This window comes from Sciurus vulgaris, assembly GCF_902686455.1.
Source record: "Sciurus vulgaris genome assembly, chromosome: 4".
Taxonomy (NCBI): Eukaryota; Metazoa; Chordata; class Mammalia; order Rodentia; family Sciuridae; genus Sciurus; species Sciurus vulgaris.
The window spans coordinates 185312969-185336733 of record NC_136464.1 but is presented as its reverse complement, the minus strand read 5'-3'; the positions used below and the strand labels follow the sequence as shown (position 1 = coordinate 185336733).

The window sequence follows — 23765 nt, the reverse complement described above, 5'->3', positions numbered from 1 at the left end:
CAAAATTAGAGATTATTAACCAAGAGGCAGCATTAAAATTAAGAGAAAAATATTCAACATGCCAAAACAGCCACACTATCAGGTTAAAACGTTACAAAACATTACGTATACTATGATGTCATCAGTATTTTAAAAGTACATTTACATATGTGCAATGGGAAAGAAGACTAAACAATAACTACTAATTTTAATATTGATTATCCCCTGAGGGTAGCATTACATAATTTTTCATTTTTTCCTTACATTTCTCTACTTTCTGTACTTTCTATATTATGAATTACTAGGTAAAAACTTAAAAACAAAATACACAATGTGGTTCAAACAAAAAAGAATGACAGTGGTTACAATAATAGCTAATTTCTATTTAGCATCTCAAACCTGAAAAGCGCTGTTCAAGGAGCTTTATATTAGTTTACTTATCCTTACAGCAAACACAAAGGGCAGGTATTATTTCCTCATTTCGCAGGTGGCACAGGTAGTGAGTGGCAGGGCAGAGGAGCAACCTGTGAAGGAGCTCAGGGGCACTGCACTACACTGCCTGCCCCTGTCGAGACTGACCCTGGTATTCATGGGCAACTACTAAAGGCACACAATGACCCTGAAAGTCCCTGGAGTTTGCTGAAGACCCAACACCAGCTTCGAGGGCGCTGAGCTACCATTCAGGAGCCGCAGCACCACGAGCCTGCCTCACAATTCTTGTGAAGCGACCAATTTTAGTTTCCTACAAAAAATTACTGAGAAGCTGCCAAATGCTGTAGATGGTGACAAAGGTGAAGAGGTTTAAGGAGGTAATGATTTCTAGCTAAAAGATGCAAACTTGGTAAAAATAAGCAAAACATCAGAGTTGGCAAAGATTTAGATCTACGACATGAAGGAGTCCACCCCTGTAGGAGAGGGAAAAACCTGAATTCAAGTGCTACCAAACAGCTCTCCGCCTCGGGAGAGGGGTTCCAGCATCAGCCCAGCAGTGGTTCACAGGAGCAGTTAATACTCAGGACCAATGTGTCAGCTCTGCTTCCTCGCCCACAGAACAGGGTGTGGTGGCTCACAGTACTGCAGGAGGAGTGTGAGAAAGAGCCTTAGAAGTGTCACAGTTAAAACACAAAGGCGTTCACTGCTAACCTAACCATGGCCCAAAGGGAACCTGGACAGCTAGCTGTTACAAGAAAGGGCTGGCTCCACACGGCATCTCTCACTCACCTAACGCTGCAGAACAGTCTGGGACGAGTTCTCCTCGTTACAGGAGGCAAACAAGGGCTTCTAAACAGAACATGCTGAAGAGCAGTCAGAATCACAGAGCCTGCCTATGTGTATCAGTAAATTTAACTCTACAGGAAAAAATACCAACTTTAATTATCAACATACACATAATTCTAAACAGGGCCACCTCACATAAGAGATTACCTTATATCACTGGAAATGCGGGGGGAACCCTAATTTCTCATCAAACTCCATACTATTTAGGGAAATAAAAGAGGAAGTTTTCCCTCTACAATCAGGAACAAGACGAGGATGCCCACCCACACCATTTCTATTCAACATCATACTGGGGACAATGTACATACAGTACATACAGAAGAGCAATTAGCCAAGGTGGGGGGGAAGCATCCAAGAAGTAGGAAAGAAAGAACACCTGTTTGCTGATGGCAAGCTCTCACACACAGGAAATCCTAAGGACCCCACCAAAAAGAATAAAGTAAAATCACAGAATACAAAATCAACATCTACATAGTAATAACAAACTATCTGAAAAACAAATTAACAGTCTCATTTACTATAACATCAAAAAAATCATCAGTAAACGTGACCACGGTGAGAAGTCTGTATACTGAAAACTAAAGTGATAAAACTGAAAACACATAAGTAAGTGAACAGACACACTATGTCGTGTGGTAGAGAAATATCAAAATGTCCACGCTGCCCAAAGCACCTCAAGATCCAGTGAGACCCCTATCGAAATCCCAATGGCATTCCTCACAGAAATAGAAAAAAATCCTAAAATACATAAAAACCATACAAGAACTCGAACAGCTAAAGCAATCTTGAGCAAAAAGAACAAACCTGGAGGCAGGTTTTTTAAAAAAAAGCTTCTCTACAATAAAGGAAACAATCAACAGAGTGAAGAGACAACCACGAGGGTAGAAAATAGTATTTGCAAAGGGCTAAGATCCAAAATGTAAGTAACTAAACATTGAAACAATTCAATAACCAGAAAACCCAACCAAAAATGAGTGAAACACCCAAATAGACGTTTCTAAAAATATATACAAATGGCAAACAAATATATGAAAAAGTGTTCAATATCATTGATCATCAGGGAAATGCAAAGTAAAACCTCTTACCTGTTTGTTAGAATGTCTATTGTCAAAAAGACAAAAGATAAATGCTGTGAGGATGTGAAGATGTGAAAAAAAGGGAATATTTTCGCTCAGTTGATGGGAATACAAACTAGAACAACCATTACGAAAATCAGCATGAATTCCTCAAAAGCCTAAAAATAAAATCACCATATGATCCAGCAATCCTACTACTGGGTATGTATTCAAAGGAAATGAAATCAATATGTTGAGGAGACACCTGCACTCACACGTACGCTGCTACATCAATTTACAAAAGACAGAGAAATAACCTAAATGTGCATCAATGGATGAAGGAGAAAATATGGTACACATACACAATACAATACCATCCAGTCTCAAAAAGGAGGAAATTCTGGCATTGGCAACTACACAGATAAACCCAGAGGACATCATACTAAGCAAATAAGCCAGGCACAGAAAGACAAAGCATGATCTCACTTGCATGTGAAATCTAAGGGCTGGGGTTATAGCTCAGTGGTGGAGCACTTGCCTAGCATATGTAAAGCACTGGGTTCAATTCTTAGCACCACATATAAATAAATAAAATAAGGGTCCATCAACAACTTAAAAAAAAAGGGAATATACAAAAAAGTTGAACTCAAAGGAGAAGAATGGAGAAGAATGGTAGTTACCAAGGGCTGGTAGAGGCTGGAAGGGAAAGGGAAGATGCTGGTCAAAGGGTACAAAGTTTCAGTTAGGAGGAATAAGTTCTAGTGACCTACAACTACACAGTATGGTGACTACAGTTAATAAAGTTGTACTACTATATGTCAGAATTGCTAAAAGAAACTTTAAACCTTCTCACCACAAAGAGATATATAAGACAATGAATATATGATTAGTTTTATTTAATTATTCCACATGTATTCATGTATAACACCACATTATACTCATAAATACATTTAACCATATACAACATTAAAAAATAAAGTATTTGCATTTTTTAACAGTAAGAAACTAGATTGTGAAGCAAACTTTACATGAACAGCTGGTTTACATTTCCTACTGATCTGAGATCAAAAAAACTAAAACAAAAATTTCCCAAGAGTAAGGGTGAGAAAAGAACAGATTTCTTCTAACCCCCTGTGACTGAATTACTTCCAGTTTTCTGTAAGATCAGTTAAATAGATTAAAAAAAAAAAAAAATCCTAAAACTAGCAGAAAAATCCCTCAAAAAAGGAGAGTTCTGCTTGCTTGCATTGGACAGATTCCCTGTATTTCTTCTTGACAACCCTAAATTTTACCTGAGTACTTTCCTTTCCAAAGCAATGATGGCAACATTGTATGTTAATCCATAATCAGTTCTTTAGCAGAAAAGCATTCTCTGCCAAGAGGCCCCTTGTTGAGTCAACCAAACACCTCTTGCCTTCAAGGATGGCTGATCCCAGCTGGGCAGAGAATAGAGCCAGGAAAACTGGAGGGGTGGGGTGACAGCACAAGTCAAGTTCAGCTCTCACTTTAGAACTACAATTTGGACTTCAGAGCAGCTTGAATATTCAATAAACTTAATTAAATACCTACATTTAAAACAATGCTAACATCCATCTTTCCTTTCAACTTTTGAAAATTAAAACTAAAAAACTATCATACTATCACTAAATGTGTGAATATAACTAAATAGAAAAGTAGACATTTTTCTTCAACAACCAAAATTCATAGCTATATTATATTACATAATACTTTGCTGATAATGTCCCTGAAATTATGCTATTATTTTGGGAATATCTTAATGCACCATATAATCAAATGGAATCTTATATTCTTAACTTTGGGTCTTGAAATGAAAAGCAGGCAAACATGCTACACTTAAGATGTTTTAACCAAACTCAGCTTTCCCTGGGAAGGCAGCCTCTGCTTCTGACAGTTCACCTGCCTCAATAGTTTTCAGATGCTTAACTATGGAACAATGAAATGAGATAATTGTAGCAGGTAATGTGTTGCCGCCGGCAGCAACAATCCTGCGGGAATTTATCGGAGGTGGACTGGGAATGAACTACTTCTATTATCTTTTTCTGGGCTGCTTTTTTGCTTGCTTGCTTGTTCGCTAGTTTATAGAGGAAGAGAGGCTCCGCTTTCAGAGAGGCTCTAAGTCACTACCACTCAATTATTCCTCACTTTGTTCTCTTTCCCATTGTGGTACCTTGAGCAGCCTTTCCTCTATGAACCCTGGGCTTATTTCTGCTAGAGTTTGAACATATGATCGTGCAGTGGTTTCCTTCACTGTCGTGTCTTTTGTGACCTTAGTCATTCGGGTCTTTGACCGACCCTTCTTCCTACCATCCCTCGCCCTTAAACCGCTCTGGCCAGAGACTCCTGCGAGGTTCCTCAGTTTACCCGCCATGCTGATTCTCGGAGGCGGACTGGGAATGAACAGCTTTGCTTTCCCTCGAAAACAAATGTTGCTGCGGATGGCAACAGTAATGTGCGATCATTTGAGTGCTCACGCGGCCTCACAGCTGCAACACGGGTCAGAGTCCAGGAAGTAATGCAGCAAAACCTTAGAAAACTGATTCTACTCCACACTTCTTTGGACATGAAAAAATGATCTATGATTTGTTTTGGCTGGCCTAAGCCACTTCATAAACTCTAAACTCATCATCCTCATTTTGGTTGTTTTTTTAAATACAAATGGAATGAAACTGGCATTGCTACGCCCAGTTTTTCTGTCCTAAGACTAAAAAAAAAGTTTCAAAAAAAAAAACAAGCAAAGTAGCAAAGGAAAAGTTATAAGAAAATGATGAGGTCAACTAAGTTGTACACACTGCTTTCCAGCGCAGAACTGCTCAATTTTAAAATTTAAAAAAAAAAATCCAAATGCAAAAATTTTCCAGCTTAAAATATACACTACTTCTCAAAGTTTAACAATAAATGCAAACTGCACAATATTCCTCTGAAATTAAATCATAAAATTCCTTTCATAAGCAGAACAATTTTTTGGAGGACCTCTAATATTTTCCAGCTAAGATGTCTACACATTAAAGAAACTGATCTGGCAACCACCACTTTCAGTTCCTCTTTTCAAGAAATTTCTAGGAGAGTTTAAGTTTGCAATAAACTAGAAAATATATATACAAAAAATGTCCATTACAAATACAATTCAGATGGAAACAATTCCTGAACAAAGACCTAGGATTAATTAGGACAAAAAAAATATTTTATTTTGTGTATGTTTTCTGTCTCTCACCTTTCAAAATTTGGTGGAAATGTAACTTGTAAATGCTAGAACACATGTCACGATGCAGAGCCCATCCCTCCTGGCTAGTACCGCTCTTTTTGGGAGGCAGGACCTCCCAGGCACAGGTCTATCTACGCAGAGGTGGGAAGTCCAAGTTGGAGCTAGACCATAAGTTCCTTCCTTGGGAACTTCCTAAACATCACAGCGACTAAACAATTTTTCATGTGCTTTTTACTATTTTTGTTTTTATTATCTTGTAGGTAATTAGGAGTTTTAAGTGTGATGTATTGAGTTTGAAATAATGCTAGTATTGCCTCTGCTGAATTTTAAATTGAAAGAGACAAAACAAATCAATTCATTTTCTCACTTAAAAAGAAGCCTACTTGCTATCAACTTCAAGCTTATTTGATCAATATCAAATACCTATCAAAAGCATATTCTGTGCCAAACACTGCCCTAGGTGACTGAGACATGTCAGTGAACACACTCTTCTACAGCCCCTTTATATACATTTGTAACATAAAAAATAGGTGCCACATAAAATATCAACAGCAAACTTTGGAAATGTGAGTTTAACATTCAACTTCCTTTTAAGTCTCACACTGCAGTTATCCTAATCTCAACAAGCAACGTGAGTTTTAAAATATGGTAACACACACAAAATAGTAGTTTGAAGAGGATAATGAAACGCTACAGCAAAGGTCAAACTAAAGTAAAAACTGCTACTTACAAAGCATGCTATCATAACCCAATAAGGAAATTTAACCATAAAATGACAAGGAAGATACAATGGGAAGATCTATTCAAACAGTCTCTCTCCCTTTTAAAGAGTCATAGGGATTTTTGAGATCTCCCCTAAGACCTTTCACTTATTTGTAATATTTCCTCGCCCATATCAAAGGTAAAATACATTTTTTACAACATTAATAAAAACAGTAGTACTTTAATCTCCATAAATTCCTATGTGTCTAATTTCAAATAAGCCTTCCACATAATCTTCCCTCATAAATGTGATGGCTTCTACATTTTCCCCCAAGAAACCTACTATTAGAGACTTTCAGGACAGAAAAACATCTACTGAGTCATCAGATGTTTTTGTACATGTGCTGATATCTAGGAGCTTGGGTTAACCTGCCTCAGTTCTAAGCATGAGAAGTAGCAAAACTGACAACAATTGTATCAACCTGATGCTCCCAGGAAAACAAAGCTAGATTTCTGAATCTTACGCACTATCCTCAGAATAAGAAATAAGACAAATGGTAAACCAAGATGAAAGGATTCCCAGAGAGCTGCTACTCAAAAACGGAAAAGACCAGGTTTAATGCAGTGACAGAACTTCATGCACGTCTTGAAACCCAAACTCAGGTTTGTGAGAGTTGTCTAATTTAAATATAAAATGTCAGGAATCCAGTAAAACCACTGAATTTCTGGCCTGAGGGAGAAAAGGCAGAAGGAGCGAGCCAGGAGGGTTTTTGGCCCACTTCATTTCAGCCCCGTCTTGCCAGGTCGCCTGCTGAGGACCAAGCCACACGCGGATGTGGGTCCAGAGAACCCTAAACGCAGAACAGGGCGACAAACGCGTCGCCCGCAGGACGGAGGGCAAAGCTGGCCGCTACTGGCAGCATCCCGGGCCACTTCGCCCAGCTCCGCAGGCCAGAGGCGGCGGCGAACCGAGCCTCCTGCACCCGTCGCCGGCCCGCGCCGCGCCCCGCGGCCCTCGGGCGCACCCCTGGGTCCCTACCCTCACGACCCCATCGCAGACCCTCGACCCCCCAACCCCGTCGCCGGACCCTGACCTCTGGCTTCCGTCCAGGTGTACGACTGCACGATCCCCCACCCGCCCCTCAGGCCCGGCCCCGACCCCGCGACCCAACCTCGACCTCCCGCGCCCACCCGCACCCTGACGGACCCATCGCCGATCGCCCCGCGCCCACCTGGGGCCCTCGCGACGCCATCCCGATCCTCGCGGCCCCCCATACTCCCGACCCTCACGACCCCCACCTCCAGCCCTCGAGCCCCCTCGCCCCCGGACCCCGCCCCCGCCCCCCCCCCCGGCCCCGGGACCCTCAGGACCCCGCCTCCCCGGGCGCGCCCCGCCCGCCGCCCCGCCGCCCCGCCGCGCTCACCTCCAGGCGCAGGGAGGCCGCGCAGGCGCGCAGGAACTCGCGGATGTTGCTCAGGCACTCGCTCTCGCTCCGCGGCTCCGGGTAGACCTGCAACACACAGCGCGGGCGCTGAGCGCGGCGGCGGCGGGCCGCGCGGCCCCGAGCCTCCCGGCCGCCGCTGCGCTCACCCTCTTTCCTTCCTGCGGGCGGCACCAATCTCGGTCCCGGCCTCGCCCGGAAGTGGGCAGCGCCGGAAGTGACGCCGTCAGACCGCGCCCCGGCCGGCGCGGGTCCCCGCTCGCCCCGCCGCGCCCCTCGCCGGCTCCCCGGCCAGCACGCCCCGCGCCCGGCCGGCCCCGGCGCGTCGACCAGCGGACGCCGCCCGCGCGGAGGGCCGGGAGGACGGCCGCGGCGGCCCGAGCGTCCCCGACCCCGTGCGTCCTCGCCTGGCTCAGGAGAGTGCGGTTTCTATTCTGCATGATCTGAAATGACCAGCAAGGTAAATGACGCGTGTGGGGTTAAAGTGCAGTGTTTTCTTTTCCCGAATACAGGCCGCGTGCTTCACGGACGATTAGCCCGAGCAGCCGGCGCCGACCCCGCCGAAAGCCCGCAAACCAGGAACGGCCAGGGGAGCCCGAGACGCCACAGCAGCCTGTCGCTTTTAAACTAAGGATCATTTGTAAATGAGAACCTTTCCGTCCTGAACCGCGTCCGAATCGAGCCTTGCCGTTTACACTCGCACATCATCGAGGGCACTGAAGGCGTTTGGGCCTTCCGTCCTATGGGGAGGGCTCAGCGTCCATCGGGCTGGTCTCAGGAGTACTGTGGATGCATTGCAGAGTGTCTGGGTCGCTTAAAATCAGGTTATGACCGGGGTATTCATAGGATGCCATAAGAGATCAAGTGAGGCTTGGAAAGTCCTCAGGAGAAAGGGCTAACGTGTTTCCCTCCACGCTGAACAGAGTTATTTTTTTCAGAAGAGTAGAACAGCAAAACCAAAGCCGCTGCCTCATCCATTGTGCCCCTCTCCACCCTGGAAGCATTTTCCAAGATTATACACATATGTAATTGATATCTGAATTTTCTTGTCATTCTAAATATTTGGAAAGGATGTAATTTCTGACTCTGACAATGCCATTTTAAAATTGTTACATCTTTAAAAAACAAAAATACCCAATGGAATCTAAGTACAATAGAGATATGATTCCCATTCTCCATCTTAAGAAATGTCTGAGAAAACTCTCCTTTAAAAGGCAAACATTATTTTCTCCTGTAAGTCATTCCCAATCTATTCATCCCACAGAATTGTATGCTAATCTATTTTTATGCTTAAGCCTTACTGATCACAGCATCTTTTTTTGCAAGAGACCATACATATGTAACTCCAAAATAAATACTCATGGCACATTCACATTTATTGACAAGTACAGAGCAGTGAGAAACTAATTACTTTGTGTGTACATTCCCAGTAGGACCTGAAGAAGGCCATGATCCACTTTCTTGTTAGTTCTCAAACTTTAAATGATGTCCTTTACACAATCTAGGAACGATGTTTTTCGATTTTTGTACTTTTAGTTGGTGATTTTGCTGTTTTAAATGGCCTCCAAGCGTAGTGCTAAAGTGCTGTCTAGCATTCCTAAGCGTAAGAAGGTTGTGATGTGTCTTACAGAAAAAATACGTGTGCTAGATAAGCTTCGTTCAGGCCTGAGTTATAGTGCTGTTGGCCGGGAGTTCAATGTTAATGAGTCAACAATACGGTACATCCAGAAAAAGGAAGAAGAGATTCGCAGGTCTGTGCGTGAGGCTGCACCAGAAAGTGCTAAAGTAACATCTGTAGTGCGTGATGCAGCCATGGAGAAGATGGAAAGGCAACTAAATTTGTGGATTCATGAGATGATGACCAACAAAAAAAGTATAGTGGACAGCATTGTTGTGAGGCTGAAAGCCAAAGAAATCTATAGTCATGTAACCCAGGGTCAAGAACATGTTAAACCGTTCTCAGCTAGTGCAGGCTGGCTTGCACGTTTCAAAAGACGATACAGCATGAAAAACTTTAAACTTGCAGTCAAGAGTGGTTCTGCACACCAGGAAGCTGCAGAAGAATTTAAAAAATATCTGTCAAGTATTATACATGAAAAGGGTTACGTTGAAGAGCAAGTTTTCAATGCTGATGAGACTGGCTTGTTTTACAAGAATGTTGGCAAACGAACTTATGTGATGCAAACAGCTTCCCAGGGTCCTGGTTCTAAAATACTCAGAAATCATGCAACCTTGCTGCTATGCACCAATGCTAAGGGTGACTTTAAGTGCAAGCCCCTAATGGTGTACAAAGTCCAAAGCCCACGTGCACTTAAAGGGAAGAACTTGAACTGTATGCCAGTCCACTGGAGATGGAACAGAAAAGCATGGATGGCATCTGAAATATTCTGGGATTGGTTCCACAATTGCTTCGTCCCAGAAGTTGAACGCTATCTCCAGAGCAAAAACCTTGCCTTTAGGGTTTTATTAATTTTGGATAATGCCCCAGTTCACTGCCATGAAGAACTAGAAAATGCTCACCCCAATGTGGAAGTTCTTTTCCTGCCCCCAAATACTACATCTCTCATCCAGCCCCTCAGTCAAGGCATAATAAAAGCTTTCAAGGCGCACTATATGAGAGAGCTGTACAGTAAAGCTTGTGAAACTCTTGCTGCCAATGAAGAAGCTACCATGATAGATTACTGGAAATCAGTGACTATCCGCAATGTTATTGATTATGTTGGCATAGCTTGGGATAACATCAAACAGGCTATTATCAATAACTGCTGGGAAAATGTTTGGCCAGACTCTGTGAAAACTTTTGAAGGCTTCGAAGGTGTTACAGAAAATATAAAGAATACTGTCAAAACCATAATGCATACTGCACAACAAATAAGTGGAGAAGGTTTCAGTGACATGAGGGAAGAAGATGTGGAGGAAATTTTGGCAGAGAAGGCAGTAGAACCCACCAACAAAGATCTGGATGAGATGGCAAAAAATGGCATCAGAGTCAGCAATGAAAGTCAAGACAGTGATGACAGTCATCCTGTGACTCCAAGAATCATTCCTCTTTCAGCAGCCAAAATATCAGAATGGAATTCTGCCCTGGAAAGACTTTTCAGTGACATGGAAGAGTGTGACCCTGTGCTTGAACGCAGCCTCACGTTTAAGCGCCTCACCTCCACTGCATTCGTCCCTTATTCGGAAACACTTAAAGATCTGAGGAGAAAAGCCAGGCAGACAAAGCTGAAGCAGTTTTTCTAGCCAATCTGAGGGAAAGCTGCAAAAGACAGAACTGGACCACAACATGCCACCTCACCGACACTTCCTTTCTTCAGAGTAAGTTCCACCAGTCTACCATTTGGTCTTCACAGGCAAGTCCAGGTCTTCAGGTTAAGCCACACATCCTGCAGTACCACCTACAGTAAGGTGTTAACATTTTTATACGATTTCAAATGCCTCACTTTTGCTTGATGCTTTTTTCAGAACTTTATTTGCATTCCTATATTATAAAGTATGTGTTCACAGTACTGCGTTTACTGTCTTTATGAGTATTCTGTATGTGTACTGTGTGTATGTATGACTCAGTGAAAGAGTTCAACCAGTGCAGTCATGGCACAGCATATTATATATGCCATAATTGAAATCGTGTTTTATTATAAAGAGATTCTCTATTCAGCTATTTGTAATATATATTAGTCATCTTTAAACAAAACATATAAAACACGGTCATGTATTAATTGATTGACAAAGTATTGTCACCAGACTCTAGCAGGAACCTAATCCTGTATCTCCCCTAGAAACACTGTCTCAGCCATGGAAAATTCAGTAATTGAGATAGTTTATGGAACAGATCTACCAAAAATAACAAGAATTTATTCTACGCTTAAGATTTTTAAGCCATAAGGACCTCACTGTTAAGATTTTTCTTCTGACTTAACTATCGTGAGTACACAAATGATAATAGTATACTATAGTTTTTGATAATTATTAAATATAAAAAAGCAAAACTTAATTTGGAAATGTATATCTTAATGAAAAATATGGGGCTTCCTCTTTTAACGAACTCATTTGCCTATGGACAATTATTTTCTGCTAGAATGAGATGTGATCCATCAGTGCTTTCCTGAGGGTTTTTTAATACACATGAGAAATTTTGTTCACAAAGATAAGCACATAGATGTGAAAGTAGTTTTGTGATGTAACTTAATTCATTAAAGCTTTCTGAATTAGGAGCTGGGGTGTAGCTCATTGGCGAGCACACCACCCCCACAGAGCACATGCTTCTTAGAATGTGAGTTCATTCCCCAACACCTAAAAATAAAGCTGAAGCTTTCTGAATCGCATAGCCAGAGTTCAGATGTGACCTATCATAAATGTTTTGAATCATCAGTTAATAACTTCACTAGTCTCCTTCAGTTTCTGTGAAAACTTAGTGTAAACCCCAGAATTGAAAAACTGTTCCTGACACCTCACAACCCTGGGTATGTCTAGCTGTCCCTTTGTTACATGACCTTGAGGTCTCCATCTTGTAGCAGCACACCATAAGAGGACAGTCAGTGGGTGAAAGGTGGGCCTTTCTGTGGGGAGTGAGGGAAGGGCTGTCATGAAGAGGAGGCAGGACAGCCAGCTGCGTGTGTGCGCATGCAGGCCAGCAGTCCGGAAGTGGACTCCCTGGAAACTAGTACCCAGAAGCTGTTGGAGTCTTCCTATATGCAAACCTCGGTGCACACAACTTACTACTTCAAAGAAGAGATGTGTCTGGAAAACTAGTCTCAAAGAGTCAGAACACAGCAAGTAAGTAGTGCCTGGCTCTATAACATGTCACCCAGGACGAGTCATTTGACTCCTCTGGGTCCATGCTCTTAAAAAAATACCCAAAGAAATCTAAGTATAATCTAGAGTTTTATAATACCTATTTTCCATCTTAAGAAATAAGGCTAACAGCCTTTCTCATGGAGTTGTTGGGAAAATCAGATGGATTACCAAACGATCAGCAATGTTTATTGAGCCTTAGCAGTTTATTGACTCCACGGCAGATCATGTTATAAGCACTACGAATGCAAAGCAGTGACACAAGGTCTCTGGACTCAGTAAGGCAAGAATACATGCACACTTGGAACCACGGAAACACCATTGACGGGTGGGGCCAGAGGCCTAACCAGCACAAAAGGTGACCTCAGACCTGGTGGGTAAAGAAGCAAGTGAAACTGCATACTCAAATGTGACAGTTTTAAGCTGGGCACAGTGGTGTGCATCTTGATCTCAGCTACTGAGGAAGCTAGGTTAGATCACTTGAGCTAATGAGTTGAAGACTAGCCTGGGCAACATAGCTATCCAAAAAAAAATGAAACGTGTGACAAGTCCATGGTGTTTTCAAGGGCACCTGAAATCAGGAGTGAAACTACATTGAAAAACAGTGGAGTATTATGAACAAGACAGGTAAAAACCTCTCCTTCACTAAAGAATCAGATCAGTGAGCACATGAGGAAGTATTCTACATAATTAGTCATCCCAGAAGTGCAAATTAAAATCGCAGCCAACACTGTACACCCACCAGAATGGGGCATGTAGAAAATGTAGACAATAGCAAATGTTGGCAAGACTGAAAAGCAACTTGAGAGAAAGCATAAATGTTATACCTGAAGAACTGGCAGTTTCTTGCCAAGTTAAACCCTAAGTTCCAGCAATTATTTACTCAAAAATGATGGAAACGCATCCACAAAATGCCACCTAAGAGCATTCACACAATCAACAAAGTCTTCACAACTGAAAGGGAGGGCTGTCCTCCATGTACCCTCTAGGACTCAAGTGACCATCAACTCCATCCAATTTGCTTCCCAGAAGTTCTGTCCCAAATTCTCCATGATAATAAACTCCAGGTTTTTCCATTAAAAACTAATCAGGCCAAGGCAGGTTTCCAAACAACTGCAGTTTCCCCTAGAAATACAATGTTTTGCTTAATATTTGAGGAAGGGTGTGTCTGATGTGAAAATTGGCCACGAGATAATCTCAAAGTAATGCTAGGATCAAATTCTAGAATCTCCCGCAGCTGCCTCCTGTATTCAACAGCTGCACCAGACCAGGGATGGTCAACTCCACCAGCAGCCATTGCTGAGTGCCAATTAAGGCAGCTGCCTTCATCCAGTCTGACTTGGAAAGCGTTTAAAGAGTGAAAGCCAAGCACAATGGCATATACCTCTAATCCCAGCATCTCAGGAGGCTAAGACAGGAGGACCACAAGTTCAAGGTCTCAGCAACTTAGTAAGGCCCTAAGCAACTTAGTAAGACAGTATCTCAAAAAGGGCTAGGTATGTGGCTCAGTGGGAAGCATCCCTGGACTCAATCACCAGTACCAGGCAAAGAGTTTGAGGACAAATTGCTTGAGACAGGAGGACAGGAAGCATCAGCAAGGTAAATGAGTAAGCAGACCCGGTGCTGCCTTAGCAACCAAAATGAAGAGGATGAAACTGCCAGAGCTCCATCTAACTCTCCACCAGCTCTGGTTCCCAGTGGCTGTCACTGCACAGTCTTATGTATGAAATTCCCTGCCTGCTTCCAGTCTCCAGTGGGATTCAAGAACCACTGGTGTGGAATAACATCAGAATCAACTGGAGTAACAGCTCTAGGTGGAACCCAAGAATTTGAACTTCTACCAAGTTCATGGGAGGTGCCAATGACACCAAGACCAGACTTAGAGAACTAGTGGTACGTGTAGACTTAAAGTAAGAAAGCAGTGTTTCTCCCACTAGGAGAGTAACAACTTTCTGACCACAGAACAAAGGTCCCCAGGTCTTTGTCATCAACAGCCTCATCAACCAGCTGGAGAGGATCACTGCTTTTGAGCACCTGCTTCCTGGCTGTGGCACTCATCGCATGGCAAGACCTATTTGTGCACAGCTTAGCTCCCCATTAGACCTCTGCTCCCTAGTGGCAACCCACAGGCATCTCATATTAAATACTCAACCAAATAACCTAACTAACATGGATCACCAAAGTCACTTATCACAGAGTTCAGCCATTAGGAGGCCATGGCTAGGAAGTGAGGCACCTCCTGCTGAGTGGCACTGGCCATGGTTTGCTGATGTACCTCCACAGAGCTGGCTGTGTCTCACCCCAACTCTGCATTCAATAACATCACCTTGCAGCTTGAAATCAGCAAACACTGCACATCAGGACCTCCACCCCAGAGAGCCAGCCATGTGTCTCTACTAATCACAGCTCCCACTAGGGAGCTGCTCCTGCGGCTACAGCTTTCCCTAGCTCCACTAGTCTGCTTTTCCCCACCAGGACCCCTGTACGCTTAGGGGCGTGGTGGCCTCCAGGGTGCTACCACCTCTCTTAGCGGCTCTGCTTGTCCCTGCCCTCACTTCATACATGGTCTCATTAAACTCTCTCCAGCCTGGTTTGTGGGCCATCTGTTTTCTCCTGAGACTCTAACCTGAAGAGCTTCCTGGTGGCAGCTGAAAATAGAGCAGCATGTAATTCCAAAGATGGGAAACAATTTAGAAAGCAGATTAAATGGACTATAGCACTTCCACAAAATGAACCAATGACTGTACAATCGCCAGGTTACATTAAGTGGGGGAAAGGAACGCAGGCACCAGTGTGCACAGTATCTTTTGTTTAGAACGTATGTAGTGTTCTGTTACCTGCAAGCATATGCCAGACGCTGTCAACAGAGGCGACCCCCAGAGGGATGGAATCGTGCCACATGCAAGTGTTGAGGAAAGATGGCAATGACAACTCCCCATCTAGCATTCTTTCCCTCCAGTCAAAAAGCCTTGGTACAAAACAGTCCTCCAAGGGCCCACATGAGCGCACCAGAGCTCCTGCAGGGCAGAGCACCACTCTAGGCCAAAAGGCAGTGCTGGACTTTAAATCCTAAATCCACCTTTAGAAGTCTGCTTAGCATTTAATGGCTCGTCTAATATTTAACCACAGGGTAGCCGCTGCTCTCTCCTAGTTAGGCTCCCACAGTCTCCTTTTCTTCACAGTGCTCGGTGCACACTATGCCACAGGCCATGGTGTGGCGTGAAGGGACATAGGTGAAAGGAGCTCATGTGGCCATCCATCCACTGGATGGTCTCCAAATCCATTGGAAAAGAAATGAAGCAACAAGCAGAAAGTTCAAAGATCTGGTTGCTAAATATCAGATAAGTGAACTACTTCTCAAAAGCATATAGCCTACTAAACCAGTAGTTTACTGAACGACACTTAAAACTTTTAATAATGTATATTTTCTTTTGCTTGCTTTCTTCAACATACCCCCAACCCCAGCTCCTAGATGGAAGGCTAGTCACATAAAGAGAAACAAAGTTTTCCACTAGTTTGAAACTGGTCAAATTTACGAAGGGTAACATACAAATGTACAGTCTCTACTTCCCAGCCTAAATTCAGATACACCAGAGACATGACACATGGAGGAGACAACCAGGGCTGCTTTGCTTAAATTAACTCACGTGTCCCCTGAGGCCTGGTTCCCACAGATTCCAAAAGCATGTGAAGTCCTTCAGGGTTGATGGCAACTGTCCCAAATTCATGCCAGTGCCAAAAATGAATAAGAAATGTTTAAGGATAAAGCATCCCTCACATAACCTCAAATAAATCTCTCCACATGCTGTATTTTGTTCTCCCAATAATGCTAGATAAACTCGGGCAGCTACACGTTAGCAGTCAAGTGAAAGCAACCTGGAAAGGGTAGAGGTGCTGCCATGGCTGGAGGTCAGCCCCTTGGTGATGCAGACACCGGGCAGTAGCACAGCTGGAAAGCCTGGCAGAAGTTGGTCGTGTTCCCTCAGTGGAAGATCCTGGTTCAGGAACACTGAGAACAGTACAAATTCATAAGAACTCAAATAAATCTTGTCTTCAAAGTTTTATCTGTTCATTATGCACATCACCCTTCTGCATCCATCCTCATGCTTGTGACTTACTGAAAACGGCCCAAGCATTACAGCAGGGCATTTTGTGAATCTGAGCCACGGATTCCTTGCTGCCCATGCTCCACTCTACTTTGCTTCTCATCCCTTAACATTGATTTTTGTCTCCTGCTGATCCCATCTGCTGCACTTCTAAAGACCCACTTTTGAAGGATACTGTGGAAATGGCCTATGGCCTCTGATGGAAGAGTAGGTCCTTGCTGTGTGTGCTGGTGGCAACAGTGTGAGGACCCTCCCGGAGAGGTGCAGGAAGGCCCACCATGAACACACGCACCCAGGCTGACCAGGCACAACTCACATATCTGCCATCTGCTCACCAACAACCCAGCATCCCACCTTGGACTGGGACACATCATGGGACATGGGAACATCCCTCCTCCAGCAGTCCCTGATGGCGATCCACATTTACATTTTGTTCTCAGATGTCTGAAGGCTGCTGATGGCTGCCCCACCATTTCCTATTTGGTTTGCCTCGGCTACTCAGATTCACTTCTGAGGACCCTCCCCAACACTCCTCCACACACAGCAACACCAGCTGTTGCTGGACATTCCAGGCTGTGCACAGCCTTTGTTCCAGTCCCTTCCAGCTGAAGAATCTGTCTCTGCTTTTTAAACTGCCCAAGAAGCTGCACTTCTGGCAAGGAGAAGCCTCAGAGCTATATTAGAGAAGACTGGACATGACCACCTGGGAAGAGTCCCATTTTGGTCTGTGTGTGTTTGAGAGATCACTGAAGGAATGCAGAGAGCACAGCACATTGAGGAGAGGAGCCAGCGAAGCAAAAGGGGGAGCCCTTCACCTGGAAGAAACTTGACTAAGGGACAGCAGAGGACATTCAGGACTGAGCACATCTCTATAAACAGCAGGTGAGCCCTGCCACAGTGAGGAGAGCCAGGAGCCAGGAGGAGGGTGAGAAGCAGCACTAGCCTAGGACACTTGCAGGCAGTTAAAAAAAAAACCTGCAGGAAAGAATTTAGAGCCAATGGGACTTTCATATTATCAAGAAGTGGCCAAAAGCTGATGGGAAACTTAATTGCCACCCAAAACTCTATCAGCAGAATGTGCTCTGAGTAACTAGAGCATGGTTGTCAAGAAGATGTGCAGCAGTCATACTTGGGGAAATCAAGTTTTAAAAACCACTTAGACAAACTGACAGTCGTTAGCTGAAGATAAGGCTGCCAGTATACACGAAGAAATCTGTTCGTGTTAGTACAACTGAGGTATCGCACTGCTTATTTACAGTTTGCCTGTCACATCACTCCTCTCCCCAAACCCTTAAAAGCGCCACACATTTGCATGCAGAGAAAAAGTCAAGCCTGAGAGAATGAGAAGAGAAACACAGACTGGGAGAGGGCATCTGCAAAACACACAGCCAAAGACTCGCATCCTAAATATACAAAGGATTCTTAAACTGAACTATAGGGAAAAAAATTTAATAGGCAAAAGAAGCCAGGCATAGCAGTGCACACTTGTAATGCCAGCAACTTGGGAGGCTGAATCAGGAGGATCATAAGTTCAAGGCCAGCCTCAGCAGGTAGCAAGACCCTGTCTCAAAAAATGAAAAGATTTGGATTATGGTTCTGTGGTACAGCAGTCCTGGGTTCAATCCCCAGTACCACCAAAAAAAAAAAAAAAGACCTTAAGAGACAACAAAGAGGATTCATAGATGCCAGTGTGTTAGCATTCGCTACTGAACAAATGCCAGAAATAAATCAGTTTATCAAGAGGAAGGGTTCGTTTTGGTTCATGGTTGAGAGGTTTCAGTTCATGGTCATTTGACTCTTATTACTTTGGGGCCTGTGACAAGACAGAACCATGTGGCAGAAGGGGCCAGGGTCCCAGTACCCGCTTCAAGGACATGCCCCCAGTGACTTGACTTCCTCCTACTAAGGTCCCCCACCTCTTAAAGCTTCTACCACCGCTCAGCAGCACCACAGGCTGGGGACCAACCCTTCAACACATGGGCCTTTGAGGGACACTTGACCAAACCACAACGCAAGTAAACATATGAAAAGATGCTCCACATTATACATCATCAGGGAAATGCAAACTAAAGCAAGTATCACTGTGCACCTATTTAAATGAACAAAATCTAGAATGCGGACAACACCAGATACTGGTGAGGATGTGGAACGACAGGAATTCACAAGTATAAATACAAAATGGTACATTCACTTTGAAAGGCAATGTGGTCATTTCGTATAAGCTGAACATAGTCTATCACACAAGCCTGCAAGTATGCACCTTGGTATTTACCCAAATGAGTTTAAAAAGAAAAAACAAATTTATGTCCACACAAAAATCTGTAAGTAGATGTCTTTACAGCCTTATTCATAATCTCTAATACTTGGAATTCACCAGAATGCGAATGGATAAACAAATAATGGTATGTCAAACAAAGGTTATTCAGTGATAAAAAAGAAATGTACCATCAAACCATGAGAAGACAGAGGAAGTTTAAATGCATAGGGAAAGAAACTCGTGGGAAAAAATGATATGCTGTATGATCCCAACTATAGAACATGCTGGAAAAGACAGATCAGTAGTTGCCCAGGGCTGAAAGGAGGGAGGGTGATGGATGGGGAAGAGGATTTAGGGCACTGACACTGTGCTGCTATGCAATACTATAAAGTGGCCTGTATCACTGTATTGTCAGCATCCAAAGAATGTACAAGACTGAGCGAACCACAGTAGGAGGAGGGACTGTGGGTCATCACTGTCGCCTGAAGGCCCACTCGGACACGCATGCTGAGACTCCACTGCCACTGCAGTGTTGAGGCAGGACCGTCAGGCAGGTGTGTGGCCATGCTCTGCCTTCAGCAAGGGTTCGTGTCATCATCGCAGGACTGGGATCCAGTCACTTCGGCCTGATTTGTCCTCTCTCTCGAGTGCTTATTTGTCCTGCCATGTTATGGTACAGCATGAAGGCCCTTACTGAATGTGGCCCCTTGATCTTGGACTTCCAAGCCTCCCCCACCCTGAGCCAAATAAATTTCAACGTTTGTCATCTCACCAGTCCATGGCACTGTTGTAGCAGAAAACTAGATGCTAATAATGAGTTTTATTCACCAGTTCTAACAGGTGTATCACTCACACCAGATGTTAACCATTAGGAGAGCTGGTGGACAGAGGGAGGGAATATGGAACTCTTTCTGCTCAACACTTCTAGAAACCAAAAGTAGGACTTTTTAAAAGTCTAATATTAATAATCAAAAGCCCTCACAGTGGCCCACTCCCTTGCCACCTCCCTGACTATACCAGCTACTGCCACTCACAGTGGTTCTGCTGTTCCTGGACTTGCTAGTGACTCCTATCTCAGGACCTTTGCACTAGCGATCCCCTCTGCTGAAGCACCCTCCTCCCCTTGCTATGATCATCATCAAGTCTCTGTTTAAATGACACATCTCAGGCACCCCGGCCCAATGACCTGACCCACAGCTGCAATGCCGCCCTAGTGGCTACATGCCCCTACCCATGGTGCTTGCCTCCACAGCACTTGCCTCTGGAGAAGATGCTGTACAGTATGCACAAGTGCTGTGTGTACAGATTCCTCCCCACGCCAGAGCTGTGCTCCAGGCAGGACTGCTCTGAACACGCATCTCTTGATGGCACATCTGGCACCTGACAGGTGTCTGTTCAGTGGGTCAGTGAATCCAGGACATGTGCCTAGGCACTCTTAAGTACTGTAAGTCATTCGATCAAACCTACCGAAAGTGAAGAAGCAAAATGTGACGTGCAGTCACGGGGTATGGCTGAGAGGCGTGTCACACAGTGGTCCTGTCACTGCACATCAGAGTGCTGCACCAACTGAGACAACCACCATGCTGCAGGGTGACATCACCTACGGGACCACTGTCATGTGTGCAGTCTGTTGTTGACCAAAAAGCAGAGCATGTGACTAAACTGCTCTGAGAACGGAAGATGTGAGACAGCTATCCTGAGACTTGGAGATACAATCACTAGAAGAAAAACAACAGAGAAAGTAAAGACTTGATTTACTTTTAGACCGTGACCCAGAATGACATACATTCACCCTGTCATACCACCCTGCTTGAGGCCAGCTGCCCACCTGCTGCCCAGCTCTCCCAGGACTGCCCACATACAGGACCAGGGCTCAGCTTTCTGTGTGTGCATCAGAACACCAGTCCAGCGAGTGCTGCCCAGGGGAGCTCTGGTTACCTCTCATCTCTATCACTAAGGAAAATCTCTGGCTCCCAGCTGGGTCTCCTCAACCAGCTGGCCTGCCCCCTCGAGCCTGGTCCAACTCCTGTCATTCACATTTCATGCAGCCATCCCTAACATCTGCCTGTTTATAAGGCACCATTATATTTGTTTCCTAAGTTTCACAAGGGGGCTCTAGGACTCATGTGACGCTGCTATTTCAGAGATGAGAAACAGGGAGAAACTCAGACAGTGCTAGGGAGAGACAGACAAAGAAAGAAATAGGCAAGAGAAAGAGGGAGAAACAGACACAGAAAAAGGAGGAGGGGGAGGGGTGAGCAAGGGCAACTGCTGACAGTGCACACATGCCATTGCTGACAAGTGTCCTGCCAGTGTCACTTCAGGGGAGGGCTCAGCTCAGCAACTTGCTGCTTTCCTCGTGTTTCTTGGGCCTAAGTTCTCCATCGGTGCTGAGCACATTCATGCTGTTTCCTTAGTTGGCTGATTCTGTCTTCTGTCCTCTCCACTCTTGTCTCTGACCCATCCAGTGAGTGTCACTTCAGTGACTCTGTCCTTCAGTTCTGTAACTTCCACTGGGTTCTTCTTTATGGTCGTTTCTTTGCTGAGAGGGTCTACATTTTCATCAGCATCCCCCTCAAAGCCACCCATGGTGCCTGCTTGGCCCGCTGTGTGCTCAGCCCCAGCGCCACCCCTGGGGGAACGCTGCTCACAGGGCCTCCACAACCTCCACCTGGAGCTCCCATGTCCACCACTCCATTCTTCCCATGCCGGATCCAGTGTTTTCTTCTGTGACCAGACTTGGGGCAAGAAATTGTCAAAAGTATCAAATGCTTTCTCCAAATATGATTTAAACATGGATTCTCAATTGACAACTGAATGGAAAGCATCAATTGGAGTGACTTCCACTGCAAGTCTTGGGGTTGAATGGAAGGACAGCGATCCCAATGGCAATTTCAGACTTCAGGGAACCATGGTAGCCTGGTGGAAGGACAAACTCCCCATCTCTTAGAGGCAGTGTCAGGAGTGGCAGCCAGCTCAACACCACGAAATGAAATGTGTCCTTAAGGAGCAATGGTAGCTGGCATGGTATGAACTGGCTGCCCAGGCTGCTCCCTGGGACTCCTCCCCAGGGTTCTTCCCTGGGGCTGCTCCTTAGGACTCCTCTCTGAGGGCTGCTCCCTAAGGTTACTCTCCAGGCGCTATTCTCTGAGGTTTCTCCCTGAGGCTGCTCCCTCACTCCATAGCCCAGTCACAGGGTTAATCCACATTTTCCTGAAGATAACTAACTATACCTAGCTCAGGGTCTGCTTTATTCCTAGGGAATTTGTAGTGATTCGCGTCTGGTTAAGTCACAGCTGCTCCCAACCCTGATGCAAGTGCTTCACGGGTGTCTTGACACCTCTAGCTAAGCCTCGTTTCACCAGACCTTGGCCAAAACTCCTGAGCTTGGTTTCACAACAAAGATCATGTTGCTCTTCTGTTTAAGAATAAAACTTCTGTGCAGACGGGAATGCCAACTTTTCAGATAAATTCCAAGTCCTCTCCCAACTGATGTGGGACTTTTTCTCCAGTCTTTCTGCTCTATGTTTAGATACTGCAGACCCACAGGGAAGCAGACCTTGGTGATGTGCTGCCTGAACGGAGAAGGCCCTGGCCAGAAAACACATGGATGTGAGAGCCACCTGTAGAAGATCCCCTGGGAACAGCTGGGCCTGGGCACAGTCCTGCCAGGGGCCTCACACCAGGCTGGGTTATGGTTCTCAGTTGTGGTTCCCTGGACCTTCAGCATCAGCAGTCCCTCAGACCTCAGAAGGAGACAGCTTCTCCAACAGCTTAGGCCTTCTGTACGAGCAGCTCTGAGTGTGGAGACCAGCTCTGAATCTGCAGATGAACTGGAGGGTCACTAGACCACCTACCCCAGGTGAACAAGATGGAAAGGCCCCACGACTTGACAAGTGAAACACACGTACACTAATATCACTTACTTTTGTTTTTCTGTTTGCTATGGTACTGGGCATTCAGCCCAGGAGCACTCGATCTCTGAGCCACATCCCCAGTTCTGTTTTTTAATTTCATTTTGAGACAGGGTCTCACCAATTGCCCAAGCTGGCCTCAAACTTGGTATCCTCTTGTATCAGCCTCCTGCGTTACTGGGATTACAGGTGTGCACTACCATGCCTGGCTTGCTAACATTTTAATATGCCATGCTGCCTCTGTCCAGAGCAGCAGGAAAGCCAGTCCAGCCAACATTTTCAGCCCAAGGGCTCCCTAACAAGATGTGCCTGCCACACTTTCCCTCAACATCCCTTAGTGGCTCCCAGAAACGCCCTCCCATCAGCCTCTCAAAGTGTTACCAAGGAAAACCTAGATAAGCCCTCAAGCTTCACTTGCTCTTAACTAACTTAAAAAGAACTAATTTTGGAGGTACTGTACGAGTCTCCCGCTGGCTCTGCTATAGCTCACGCCTCTGACATTGGCTCATGATGATGATGGTTGCCTAGGTTACTCTTAAGGGATCTCAAGGCTGCCTTTGCTGGTAACACCAGCTCTTCATTGGGCCTGTGACATCCCTAGGTGACTGGAATGGGGTGCAGAGGTTTAGCATCTGCCTTCATGTCATGTCTGTCTTTGTTGCCTTAACTTTGCTCAAGTTCTGCTTAGCTCTGTGCACAGAACTGCTGAACATCAGAGGCATGTTCTCTCCAGCAGTGTCATACAGGGTTAACTTGACCTACATGTGCTAGTCTTCCTCCCTGAAAGCATCCACCACCACAGTGGCCCACCGGTCACCTTCCTCCCTGCCTCCTGCATAGCACCTCTCCCGTGGCCACCCTCCTAAGTCTCCTGGGACCATGGGTACTGCCAGGTTATCCATTTCCAAGTTTCCCTAACTGGGTCTGGCCTCACATGGTAGCATCACAACTGCCCATGAAGAGTCTCGCCACTCCTCCAGCTTCTGATTCCCCGGGCATGATCTAGTCCAGGTGT

At 45.0% G+C, this 23765-nt stretch overlaps 1 protein-coding gene and 1 long non-coding RNA gene across 7 annotated transcripts in view; one reads left to right on the top strand and one right to left on the bottom strand.

Annotated features, from left to right (window-relative positions):
• ARHGEF7 (Rho guanine nucleotide exchange factor 7) overlaps positions 1-23765 on the bottom strand; it is a 129162-nt gene that overhangs the window by 92035 nt on the left and 13362 nt on the right. For 4 of the 6 annotated variants that reach the window (XM_079138295.1, XM_079138289.1, XM_079138291.1 and 1 more), the window contains exon 2: positions 7662-7748. In XM_079138295.1, the coding sequence (XP_078994421.1) occupies positions 7662-7748 (87 nt within the window). Of the gene's footprint in view, positions 1-7661; positions 7749-7828; positions 7883-23765 lie in introns of those variants that run through there. The other 2 variants (XM_079138294.1, XM_079138292.1) reach the window with 2 other exon arrangements.
• LOC306660149 lies at positions 7904-23513 on the top strand. The gene is made up of 2 exons (XR_013763572.1): positions 7904-8139; positions 22369-23513. It is a non-coding gene; the product is annotated as an uncharacterized lncRNA (long non-coding RNA).